The 13671-nt window shown below is 33.2% G+C and overlaps 1 protein-coding gene across 1 annotated transcript; it reads right to left on the bottom strand.

Moving 5' to 3' along the window:
* Positions 1-2165: 2165 nt before the first annotated feature.
* Positions 2166-5279, bottom strand: LOC128985373 (zinc transporter SLC39A7-like). Its single transcript, XM_054404809.1, has 3 exons — positions 5196-5279; positions 3940-4168; positions 2166-2476 (listed from the first exon to the last, which is right to left on the bottom strand). The coding sequence occupies exons 1-3, from the start codon at positions 5200-5202 to the stop codon at positions 2224-2226; spliced, it is 489 nt and encodes a 162-aa protein (XP_054260784.1). The 5' UTR covers positions 5203-5279; the 3' UTR covers positions 2166-2223.
* Positions 5280-13671: the final 8392 nt, after the last annotated feature.

Raw genomic sequence — 13671 nt, 5'->3', positions numbered from 1 at the left:
AAAATAAAGATAATTTGTTTTAATAGTAAGTCTAATTAATACATTAAATAATTTGAATAATAGTATTATAATTAAATGCAACAAAACAAAGAATCCGAATAATTTAATGTCACACCATCCATTTTTGTATTGGGAGATATTGACATAGCTTTAAATCAATTTCCGAAACATATTGTGGATTTAATATGTATCTGCAGTGTGATTATTAATTTTATTGAACCTGAGTTGAGAAGGGAACAAGTTTTTTTTATTTCGTTCATGGGAAGTAGGAAAGAATAGCTGCGGAAGTAAATTGTGTTGGAACTGATGTCATAACAATCGAAAACGGTTCTATGCAAATAAATCAACTGATAGACCATTACATAGGCAATAGATGCATTTTGCATTACTATACTGATTCAGATTTGGTTGGTTTTTGTTTTTGTGTGAGCAACTTTCAAAATAGTTTTTCAAATTTGTGATATGTTAAAATAGTCTTTTGTGGGAGAGCGAGCTGGTCTATTGGTTAGAGTGCAGGACTTTGGTCCCTGAGATCCCGGGTTCAGATCCTGCCAAATCACCAATGGATTTTATTTAAGTGATAGTGCAGCAACCCCCTTGAAATAATGTGCAAAACAATCCCAGGCTTGCGCCAAGCGTCCTAGGACATAAAGGGCCTTTTGTACTTTTTTCACAAAGAACAAATTTGCTTGGTTAATTTTTTTATAAAATGTTGAAAAATGAAAAATTAATTTAATTAAAATGTACGAAATTTTTTAAATAAGTTTACATAGTATTCATATCTTTTCTGTAAACTAGTTATGTAGTATGGCAATTTGCACCACAGGTCAGTCCTCCCGGCTGCAGATAGAGCTTTGAAGGCGCCGTTTCAAATACAAACCACATTGAAAAGTGTACGTTGGTACTTAAAAAACATTAACATTTCTTGGTGTATTATTGTTATTTTCAATGATTGCTGTTATACGGCACCTGCTAATTTATTCGATGCTCAGTGTAAAAAAAAATAAAACTCTTGATTATAAATGAATGACTATTTATAAATTGAGCACAGTAAACATTTTACGCACTTGATGCCTTTTAGTATCAGTTAGGGATTTGTTGTCCCAAGTCGAATTCTAGAGTCTTACACCAAAGAAAACCTTTACAAGTTATTTTGCGCACGCTCAGGGTAACACATTTTTTTATTAATCTATGCTAGTTTCTAGCCCGGGATTGTTTTCTACATGACGTTAGGCTAGGTCTAGATATAATGACTTAGATAAAATCCAAACATTTGCGAGATCTGAACCCGGGACCTTGGGGACCGAAGTCCCGTGCTCTGCCAATAGAAATAAGGAGCGCTGGATCCCTCAGGGGCTTGCATTAAAATTAAATACTTAATATACTATTTGTGTGACACAGTGGGCCAGAAGTGATAAAGTTTTTAAGTCCTTAATTTATAGATACTGTATGTGAGGATAAAGTCTTTTGAAATCCACACCGTCCTATGGTAAATTAACACACATGCTGTTTGGTCCTTGATAATTCGGTAAAGGTTTTGTTTTCGAAAAGTCGGACTGGCTCAACTGATACTACTTTTTGGGTCTGTATTAGCACAGTAGTGGTATTAGGACTCAGCTGTGTCGGCTGGCTCAAGTTCGTGACCCGAGATGATCTTTGTATTCCACAAAACATCACGCCCGTATCAGACGTGATCATTATCTACTTTGTCAAATACAAATAATCCCTGGATTATTCTGGGGGAAAAAATCACAAAATTCGTCTAGATTTAATATTAAACACGCAAAATCTTGGTAATTGGTATTTTTAAAAAGATAATTAAAGTATCGATTTTATAAAGTTTGTTCACTCCAAAACAACCATTTATGTTAAAACTTAGTTTTGGTTAGGTAAAAGGTATGCTATAATTATATTAACCATAACCGTTCATATGAAGGAACCTCTCTCCTGAATCTTGCCTACCTGGTATGGTCAATAGTTTAAAAGGCCCAGGTCATGTAGACGAAGGGTCATGGACAAATACTATCGGTTGAACCCAAGGTTTGGCTGTTAATAGCATGTTGAAAAGGTCTCTGGGCTTATGCAAATTGTAAAAATAAGGTGGTTATCCTCTGCGAAATACCCCTGTAACAACTTTTACGGGTAAGAATAAAGGTTTTAAAACACAAATTTTAACTTTTTACTTTACAAAATTAAACACAACATTATAACTAGGAACACAATTTACTTCTTCTTGTAGTAGAACACCACGTTGCCAACGTCGGGACCGTAATCGTAGTCATTGTGAGATTCGTGATGATCATAGTGATCAAAGTGTTCATGACCATGGCTGCCGTGGTCGTGGTCGTGGTCGTAGTCGTGGTCATAGTCGTGGTCATAGTCGTGGCCAGGTTTATGACCATGCTCTACAGACAAGTCTGCTACCACTTCTTCGTGGAATGACCCGTGGTTTTCACCGGAGCTGAAGAAATCAGGGCTGTAGGAAAAATAGTGGTTTGAAACATTTCAATGTTAAAAATTATGAAATTTAAGTAAGGTGACGTTATCCACGTTGGATATTGTATACAAATACGAGTAAAAGGTGTTGATGTGTGTTAAAGTTTGGTAGGCTACAGGGTGTTAAAATATATCAGGGGGTTGATGGTGTTAAAATATATCTTTCTTATTAGTGGTGTAGACTGCGTGTTTTACAGCTTAAAAATATTTTACAAATATGTATCGCTCAGTTAATGTATGCTTAACCTTATGAACTGATAAGAAACCATGCATATTCGTCAAAATACTTGAAATTGAATTCAAATGTTTATTACAACAATCGATTGTGATCTATTTTAAAAGCTATATTCAAACACAAATAGAAAACCGTAATCCAAACGGACTGTAGTAATTTACTCCATCTTAATTAGACCGCTTGTGTATTTACCTTGGTTAAATTGTTATCATACCAAATTGTATTTTCATCAGGATAGGTTTATTTGTTATTCTACCCGATCCAAATACAACGAGTAATACTAACTGTTTATATATTACTGTACAAGTCTTGGGTTAATATATTTAGTAGAACAAAATGTTGTTAATAACAGAGTTTGGGAAAAAACGTAAACAGTTTTGATTAAATAATTTTATAATCATATCAAGTCTTTATCATCCAAAACAGACATAATGGTTTTCGTTTAAGTAATAGTATAGACTAACCATATTATTTATGGTAATAGACAAGTAGAAAAATATGTGGGGATTGTAAAGAATACGTTAAGAAAGTTCTGGAAGTAAACAGGATTTTGAACTCTTCTTTAACTTTTACAATGGATACTCATTTGTTGCAAACATAACTACTCACAAACCATCTCACCTTTTAAACATCAGATACACAAAAACAAAGCTACATATACAGGGTGTCCCTAAACAACCTGTACCCCTTTTGTAGGGTTGTTCCTTGGATAGAGACGAACATATTTTGCAATATGGGTCTCCCATGCCTAGTTTCACATCTATCTTTGCTTTTTCAAATTTCCTTTTAGCTTCTGAACGCCTCAACATAGAATCTTACAATTTTGTACGTACGTGTAAAATTACGTTACAATGAACTTCCAAAAAAACTATTTTTGTATTTTCAACTATTTCAAAATGGCGGCTATTTAAAAATATAAATCATTAATATCTCGAAAAACAAAATATTTTATCGAAAAACACAACGAGTATTTTTTTTTATTTAAAGATAAATATAATGACACCTTAATCAACAAAACTTGTTAAAAATAACAAAGTTATGACACTTTTTATCACCCAATGGTTTAATAATAACAAACTATACGATATTTAAAATATTTCATCATATGGACTTGCGCATGCTAATCAGCTGTTACTTGTCCATTTCTTGTTAATAATAAATCAGCTGATAAATAGCATTACTTGAACGAAAATGTCTGAAGGACTCACCTGAAGATCTCGGGAGGACCACCACTGTCGTGGTCGCTATGTTCGTGGTCGTGGTTGTGCCCATGGTCGTGAGGGTGGATGACAAAGGGGAACTCCGAGAGGTCACCACTCAAGGAGATCTCATCTGTAAACTCCAGGCTGAAGCTGCCGTACTCATCGTCATGACAGTCACAATGTGCTAGGGTATGGTCTGCTAGGAGGCCTGTCAATAGCACTACCTGCCAACAACCTGAAATGGTACCACTGCTTGAAATCGGGTAGAGTTCCACTGCTCGAAATCAGGTAGATGTGCCATGTCATAGCATTATTAATATCCAGTGTCTGGCCTATTAGGAAGCATGTCGATTACACTACTGACCAGCAACCTGAATTTGCCGTTATTAGATTGGCATCACTGCTCAAAATGGAGTAGATATCCAGTGTTGTCATGGCAGTCACAATGAGCTATTGTATGGCCTGCTTCCGAGCCCCACGGTTCTAATCTGACGGCCAATTTCCACCCTCTATATTATTATTAAAGGGTGTAACCGTTGAGAGAAATAAAAGGAAAAATATGTTTCCTTGTGTTGAAAAAAATCAATGTGGTATAAAATTTATGGATTGAATACCTCCATGTGAGTTAAGTTTTATCTTTTTTTTAGGAAAGCCTTGGCACATTTAAATGTTTTTAAGCACATAAAAACATGTAACATTTTGAAAAAAGTAGTGTCAACGACCTAGTCAAACAGTAATTTTTAAACTGTACAATTGCCTTCATGAACAATTTAACAATGTAATTTAATAATGACACAAGACTAACAAAGTGTTAAAATCATAAATGAGTGATATCAAAAAGATGACGATGAGCCCTATCTATATTGCCTAGTCTTATTTCCAAAGTTCAAATAACTAGTTCTATAACACGTTTATAATATATAACAACTTTTAATGACACTTGGATATAATGATTAAAAAATAATTAATTTGTAACTCTATTATTCTACCATATACATAGTTCATAATAAATTATAATAAACCAAAATTTACCGTGGTTTTGTACGTCTTATATATTAATTTTAAGTATTTGGATTAGTTTGCCCAATCTTTTTAATAAGCGCAATAAAATAGCTATAATTAAAATTAACAACAAAATAAAGCATTTTTTATTTTGCACATCTCTAAAAAGAACATTATTTTTTTAATTAGCTTCTTCCCACGATTTGATTTTCGTCAGCTAAATATTTTTTAACCGTATAGTTTGCATTCATACTGCTTACCTTTCATGTTGAGTGGAGCTCCAAATGGTTCTGTGTGTTTAACAAGCCCTCGCCCCTTATCAGAATATCATACACTACTTTCACTGATAACTTTGGGCACATTTAGCCACACTAATAAGCACCAAAATGAAAGCAAGGCACGCGCTTTGGCTGATGTTGTAGTATGTAAATAGCTCGTTGATTAGATTGTGTTCCAGTTACGCCGAAAATGTTTTCTACCAATTTACATAGATGTGTAAACTATTAAATTTCTTTAAAATTGTACTTTTAAAATCATTTTCATAAACTGAACTGTATTAAAACAATATTCGCTGCAAGCAATAAAATGTGTAAACATTTTTTTAAGTCGACTATTATTACATTAAATGGGGAAATACTAGGTGAATTTTAGCGTAAATTTAAATGAAAGATTAGTGAATAATTTTTTGAGATGTTTTCTGTAACTTTTTTACTAAGGTTAGCTAATTATTAAGTCAGTACTGATCAAGAAAAGCCTTTGACTTTTATCGGGATTGTGTGTGTTTAACCTTCTGATATAGCTAAAGCATAATACTTTATATCACTCGATAGTGTAGTACAAAGCTCCCATCGTGCAGATGTTTGTAAAACCTCACTACCTCGACACCCGGTAACTCTACAGTCCAACAGCTGACGGGGTGCATGTCAAGCTGGGTTTGTCTTACTATTACCATTACGTTTGACTATTGGGTTAGACTTTTCAAGCTTTAATTGTTGAATATCACTCATAGTAGGCCTAATAAACTTATATATAAAATAGTCTGTTATGTATTCATTTACAAAAATAAAAAAAAACCAATTAATATTCTCAAAGTTCTGGATAACTCGACAACCTATAAGTCCACAAATTGTCGGGTGAGGGTAAACATCACGCTAACTTAAATGTTTTATCTTACTCTAAAACGTTAAATATAAATAAATTATAAATTTGTAGTAACCTCTTTTTAAAATAAAGATAGTATACTGCAAATTATACCTGTTAAAAACATAATAATGACTATTAAATGTCATTGTTGAGCCCCTGGGCCGGAGATGATTATTGTAGGATTTAGAATAGTGTCAGGCAAACTTCATAGTTTAAGTACTCGAATATTGTATGATTACTTAACTAGTAAATCCTACAACTATATAATAATTTAAACCAAATACCTTTAAGCGTTCTAGCACAAACTTCAGCATTTCAATGTAACATAAAATGAAACTTCCGTTCGACAGTTGTAGGGATGAAGATACCATTCATAGGCCTCAGTGCGTCACGTAATACGCATGACGGAGTCACGTAAAAGTCGTAACGGAGTCACGGAAAACACACAAACTTCTTGAGGAGTTTCGTGGTCGGCCACATACAGTACACCTATGTGGAATAAACGTCAACTAATTTACAGAGCTGCAACTCTTAGATATATTTGTTCTGACGATATTTAGAATGTTTTACATTGTAGTGTTTCTTTTCATGTTGATAAAGAGTTGATTTGGAAACAAATTTAGTTATGTAAGTAGAAATTTAAAAATATGTCAGGAATGTAAATTATACTGTCTAGTTAACCGAGTGGGCATCGTGCTCACCTCTGAGGCTTCGTTTTCAAGCGATTGTTCCTGAACCCATTTGATGTCACTGGTAAGCGAGCTATTTTGCGAAAAGTCAACGTTTCACAGTAACAGTATCAGGGTTTATATGGTTCCCTTACAAATCAATTATGTAAAAGCACACAAGCTGATTTACATAAAATAGAATATTTCTGAATATTTCTCTAAAACCCCTTGAATTCGAAAACATCTTAACACTCAAACGGTTTTATTGATAATGGAGGTACAGCCACCTATTGCTTTAATTATTTACTATTTGTAAAAATATTTCAATACTTCAATATTACATGAATCGCTTGCCATGTCTTACCTGATTTAAATAACTATTAAAATTAATGATAATTTATAAACATTTAGAGTAACATTTTGGCTACTATCAATCTGGTTGACAACTATAAATGAGACATTTGTTATATGGTATTGGACTAACTCTTGGTATATTTAAAGGCATGTGCAAAATAAAAATAAATACTCTGTATGCTTTCTGATCTAAATAATGCTTCCATCATAAAGATTATTTTGTAATCCGGTAAATGTTAAACATGTTTGTTGTTGGTTTAAAATAAATATTATCACAGGAAACTAAGCCCTAAAATCGTCGTGATGGAAGAATTTATATTATAGATTCAAACCTCTTCGTCTACATATTCAGTTTATTTCATTTTTTCCAAAGCAACGTTAGATTACGTTCACAATGTAAACAAAGAGGAAATATAAACATTAACTGATGCAAGATAATTAAAAGCCCGGTACATTAAAACTTTGCAGCATAAACCGGGTTGTAATTTACCCTCTATCCTTACACCAAGCAACAAACAAATAATAATGATGTATTTAGTGTGGTACTGTTTCCATTGTTCTTTGCAAAGTAAAACAACAATACTTTACCACTAAACAAGGGAAGCAATTATAATGACGAATTAGAAAATTGTTTGAAAGTTGTTTACGTAATCCAGGAGATTTGTGTTTTAAACTCAACAAGAAACATGTTTGTTCCCCTGTGCAAGCGTAGTTTTAAGATAAACAAACATCATGTCACTAAAGCAAATATTTGGAACCTCGATTGATGGTGGATATTAAACGTAAACGTATATTGTTAACATTCAGTATTATAAACTAATCAAGGTTTTGCTTTATCGCAAAGACAACAATATTCGTGGACGAAATGTAAATTAAAGCTTGGCTCAATTCGATGAAACTTATTAAACAATTCGTGTTAATCCAACTAATTATAAAAGCTCCTATTCCAACTTCTGTAAATAAATTTAGTCAATACAGGGTTATTCAATAAGAATGGTGCAAAACTAAACGGTTAGTACATCTGTTTCCGTGATTTTGAGGAGGTCGACGATTGGACATGAACAAATAAGCAGTTGCACTCTAAATGACGACGCTCTGTAGAAACACTCATCACCACACAAGATCACCAACTGATCAAAACGTTCGGATCTCTTAAGCGAACATTGGTTTGTTCGTCCGTGAGCTGATGAAAATGATCGTCGAACATGTTTGATGAACTAACTGTGGAATGTTTGACCTTCTTATGTTCGCGAACAATGTTCGGAGAACATGTTCGGTTGGTAGACGCGGATCAATTAAATTGAACGAGTCCTTAGATTTTCTGCAACAGGAAAAGAAAAAGTATTTTTTAACGGTAATAGTACAGTTTAAAATTAAAATGTTGCCCAATTTGATCAAATAATCTATATATTAATAGGCAAGCATGTTCCTTTAAAACATTTTTCTCGGCTCGTGTGCATCACAGGGAAAATCCACACATACTATTGGCTATTTGGAAAGATATTTTCCTGTAGATTTGTAGAATCCCTTTATAAATTAAAATAGGCAAAAAATAAGCACAAAAAATGAATTTAAAATTTTAAAAATTTACATGGACCTTATGAGTTGCCATGCTGGTGACAAAATAACAACGCAATATAAAAAGAAAATCAAAACAAATGGAAGAATTTCCAATCACATGTTTTATTTACAGCGTACGGTGAAAATAGAGAAGTCTGTGCATTATTTTTGGTCGAGTTTTCGGCCCCTGGACGACCTCTAGTATAAATTAAAAAGTAAACTGCAACAGTTTACTATTGTTCCATAGTGGCATGGGACTTTAAAATTTACAGGATTTTGGAATTTTCTCCGTATCCTGTAATCGTACAACAACGCTAAAATGTACAAAGTTATTTGTTTTTACCTCTACACGCTAGTTGTGGTAAAGACTGTGCATTTCGTTTAAATCTTAGATATATGAAAGCCCATTTTTTACTTTAATCCTCTTAGCACTCCATTTTAATGACCCGATTCTTCTGGTTCGCGAACTCATTCAAGTTTATCCAGTTGTACACATCCATGCCAAATTTCGTCAAAATCTGATCGAATTTGCTCGATCAGTCCCAGGCCTAGGTCTTAAAAAAAGACATACGGCAATAGTTTATTCCATATATTAAAAATTCATTAAAATGAATTTTGCTTGGTTTTTTTTCGAGGAACAACAATACGATTGAAGGAATCATAAGAACATGCTACCCAATATTCTCGTGATAAAACATGCATAAATGAGCCTTTTAAATTAACGTCAAAGGAAACAAATTGAATATTCATGATTTAACGTTACTAATGGAAATGAAAATCAAATTCAAACGGAAAGAGTATAAATAAGAATTTAAAATGAAAGGAACAATATTTACAAGACAGAGTACAGCAATAACTGAAATATGTGATTCCAAGAATAGTCTGTTATAAAAAGACGGTGCGTTTTCTCGCTTCAAAGGAAACGTTATTTTAGCGATAAACTTGAAAGACGTATTCTGGGGAAATGTCTTGGGTAAATCATTTAATGATTTGTTTTTAATCATTTAAGAGCGTTCATATTCAGCATTGTTTGTTTACACTCAATTCAATTTAAAATATTCTATATTTGCAATTGTTATTTTATACCTGCTACGATTCTTCCTTAGAATTGAAATAAAATAATGTTCATCAACAATAAGGCCTACCAATATTACTGCTAACCTAATGAAGTGAATTCGACTTTTTATACACCGCATGATTCATATTATTTCAATTTGTTCCATGAAACAAGTTATGAGGCATTGCATTTGTATTTTTAATATATGGACAAAAACAGCTTTCAGTATTAATATTTAAAATAGCCCTGCTGCTAAAGTCACAGGTTGATATTAGGTTAAGAGGCAAGCACTCAAGCGCCCTAACGTACTTTTAGGAAAACACTTATTATCACACATTATAACCTGTTTAACAATATTACAATACACACGTTAACCTGCAAAACATGCGTGAAGATACATAACAGTTTATTAAAGAAAAAAAAAGGCACCATTAAGAACATAGAACTAATGAAAAATATGCTAAATAATGAATCTTCAAATTGAGTTTCAAATAGTAAATCTAGTTGTGGAAGTACCGTAGCTAGTTATACTTTCAGGTGAATTCAAGTAAAGTTGCCTAAGAAACTATCAATGATAATCAGAAAACACGATTATTTTTTGTTATTATTAGTGACAAGTTTTAATCACTGCACAGACAGGGTAAGGAAATGTTTCTTTTTCAGTTGCATTGGGCTGGTGTAAACCCATAATTATTAAATTGTCAAATAAGAATAAGGTCTTTTAATCAATTCCTAACTATAAAGAAATGGAAATCAATTTTATCAATGGGGAGAAAGCACATCAAAAGTTAAAACTACCACAACGGTAGTAACATAAACAGTATTTTACTACACAAGTGTACGCTATTTATAACGAATTTATTTGTCCATTGCTTTTTTAAAATCCTTATATATAATACGTGAAGGCGATTTCTACAAAACACTACTCCTCCGTTAATAATGGACGGATTTTTACAAACGACGTGTCAAAATAAAGTATTTTTTGTGTAGACGCCCCCTTTCACCAATTCATGTAGTAAAAATCCTCGGGCTTTGCCCCACAGGCCATCAAAGTTGGAGTTTCTCCCATAAGATTAACATAAGGGAATCTAAATATTTCATTGGAAACTTTGTCCCCACTAATTCAAACGTTTGGGCGTAGAAACTTGGTAGAGGTGTCCAAAGAAAGGTCTTGGTCTGTAGATGAGTTATTAAAAGAAAAACTAAGCAAAATCCCTTAGGACTCTGCCCCAGAAGCCTTTAAAGATCCCTCCACAGAGTTGTTTACATTTTGGCCATGAGAATAATACTTTTAATGAAACAGCTGTTCATTTTTAAATTGTATTTCAAACAACACATATTTATTGGGAGTTGAATTCTACTAAATAAGTATTTGCAATGTGTTTTTCTGATTTTAAAATTGATTTTCTTCTTTATCATGCCATGTTTTGCAATATAACGTTCCATTACGAAATCAGTGGAAAATCCTTTTATCACAGCAATTCTTAAATTATTTCTTATTGAACTATCTTATATCTATTGTACGGGTTGGTGTGTGCCTTTTTCGCCACTTTTGCCTACATTTTATCATATTATTCTACAAAATATCAAATATTTATGTAGAAATATCTGCTCTTATTGTGTCTAATAAAATCCAAACTTAGAAACATTGCCTAAAATGGTACCTATCTTGACAAATTATTTGCACCTGCCTATATTACGGACTTTGGCGCACTGAATTAGTAAAATTATTGAAAATAACACGACATTTTGGCTGTAAAATATGGTACAAAGAGAAAATACTATTTAAGCAGCTACTGTCATGACAGAAATGTCATATTCCTTTTAAACTAGATCACATAATCCTTTGACTGGGACGGGTGGCGTCGTCCTGTAATACAGCTACTAGGAGGTCACGAATTGTGGATATTTATAGGAATGCACTGTGGATGCGATACTCCCTGGTGTGGATTAACGTCCGCACGAGTGAGTACTACGACTACCCGCAGTGCTATCCTGATAATTATACCAATTCATAAATACCAATGCAAAAATAATTTGGTTCCAATTCAACTATAAACTGTAGGTCCCTTGGTTGCCATTCGCTGTACGGGCTATTAATTAACAGCTGTATCTAAGGAATGTCAGCCTTAGTCACTAACAAGACTTCAAGATCGCGCCACTCATCCTACACTCATCTCTATTCATACTTGGCTTACCTACTATGAATGGTCGCCATAAGAAAAACGTATTAAAGGATTAAAGTATTTATCATATACGTTGATTATCAATATGTAAACGTCAATATATACGTAACAGCCATTTTACAGTATTTTTGCTTTTTGGAAATGTTCCATTGCTATGTCATTTGCATTATTTATTGCCAATGAAGCGGCACTACCACATAAATGCGGAGGCCCCTAACAGTTCAAGAATAAAAGCCAACTTTACTTCATGAATTCCACTACACCTAACATTCCGTAGAGAGATTATATTGACAACTTTATGTTATTGATAAGGCCGAGACAACTAACTGACATCCCCCATGTCAAGGAATTCCAGCTTTATCAGTAACCCATAGTCAATTTCTCAAAACTATGCTAGAGGGTTCATTCATTGGCACAGAAGTACGATATGAACTGACGCGACGTGACGAAGGAAAATCAAACTTACACTGTAACGGATATACCTCCCTTTGAAGTTAGAACGTGTCTTCTCAACAAACATATATTTTTTCTCAAACACTGATGAAGTCGCGGAAGTGTTTAACTACAAGATCCACCAATACGATTTAAATACTATTTAAAGGTTCTACCAAAGGAAGAGATACCATATAACATATTAATAATAACTCCGATGACGTACAGGATAGGAAATATTTTAATCATTGAATGAACAACCAAATTTGGCAACTAACGCAACATTGTTATTTTTTTACACTTATTACTCTTTGAACAATGTTAAATGCTCAAAATATGTATATTTCACCCAATTCATCGCAGTTAGATGAATTAACGTAAGCCTTGAAAGTAACCGTCGATTTCGACGGGTTTCCCCTAGTTTTATTTAATAACCTAACCTCGTTCTAATCTATCTTTAATAGACAAAATTGCATTAAATCTAGTATGGTACCTTACACTTTGTTCCCGTTACCCATGATAAAAAATTCCATCACGATTTAGTCAGAATTATGATACGAACTGAAATATAGTTCGTATATTTTGCTTATGAATCAAATCACGGTATCTATATATTAATAGGCAAGAATGTTTCTTTAAAACCTTTTTTCCAACTCATGTGCATCGCAGCGAAAATCCTATTGTTTAAATTTTTTTCCTGTAGATGTGCAGAACCCCTTTATAAATTAAAATAGGCTCAAAAATACGCACAACAAATGAATGTAAAATAAAAAATAACAACATGTGCCCTAAGAGTTGCCATGCTGGTGACGAAATAACTACGAAACATAAACAGAAAATCAGAACAAATTAAATAAATTCCAATCACATGTTTTATTTACAGCGTGGGGTGAAAATAAAGAATTCTGTACATTATATTGTTTTTAGTTCACTGGACGACCTCTAGTCCATGCAACATTATTTAATAAAACATTTTAATCCACTTGACAAATAATAACATATTAATTTACAAAGATTGCTCTGTAACACTTCCGAGCTTGTTTTAAATAAAATCTAGTTAGATACCCTGACTAAAACAATTCCAACGTTTGAAAGCATTTCAAACTTTTAACATTTTGTATATACCTCCTGAAAAATATAAGCCAGCCTTGAGTAAAATACCCGGGAAACATAAATACCAGCTGGGAGGTCGGTTGAAATCTGGCGGGAAAATATTATGACAAGTAATGTGGCGGAATTCCGCTCCCTTACCAAGCTCTCCCAAGTACCTTCTACATAATTAAACTTGATAACTCTCCTAGTACAACTTGTAAGTTATTGTTTCTTTAACTTATTG

This window comes from Macrosteles quadrilineatus, unplaced genomic scaffold (assembly GCF_028750875.1).
Source record: "Macrosteles quadrilineatus isolate MER2022 unplaced genomic scaffold, UCM_ALF_1.0 Scaffold_2__2_contigs__length_208266976, whole genome shotgun sequence".
NCBI classification, from domain to species: Eukaryota; Metazoa; Arthropoda; class Insecta; order Hemiptera; family Cicadellidae; genus Macrosteles; species Macrosteles quadrilineatus.
This window is presented reverse-complemented; position numbering and strand designations above follow the sequence as displayed.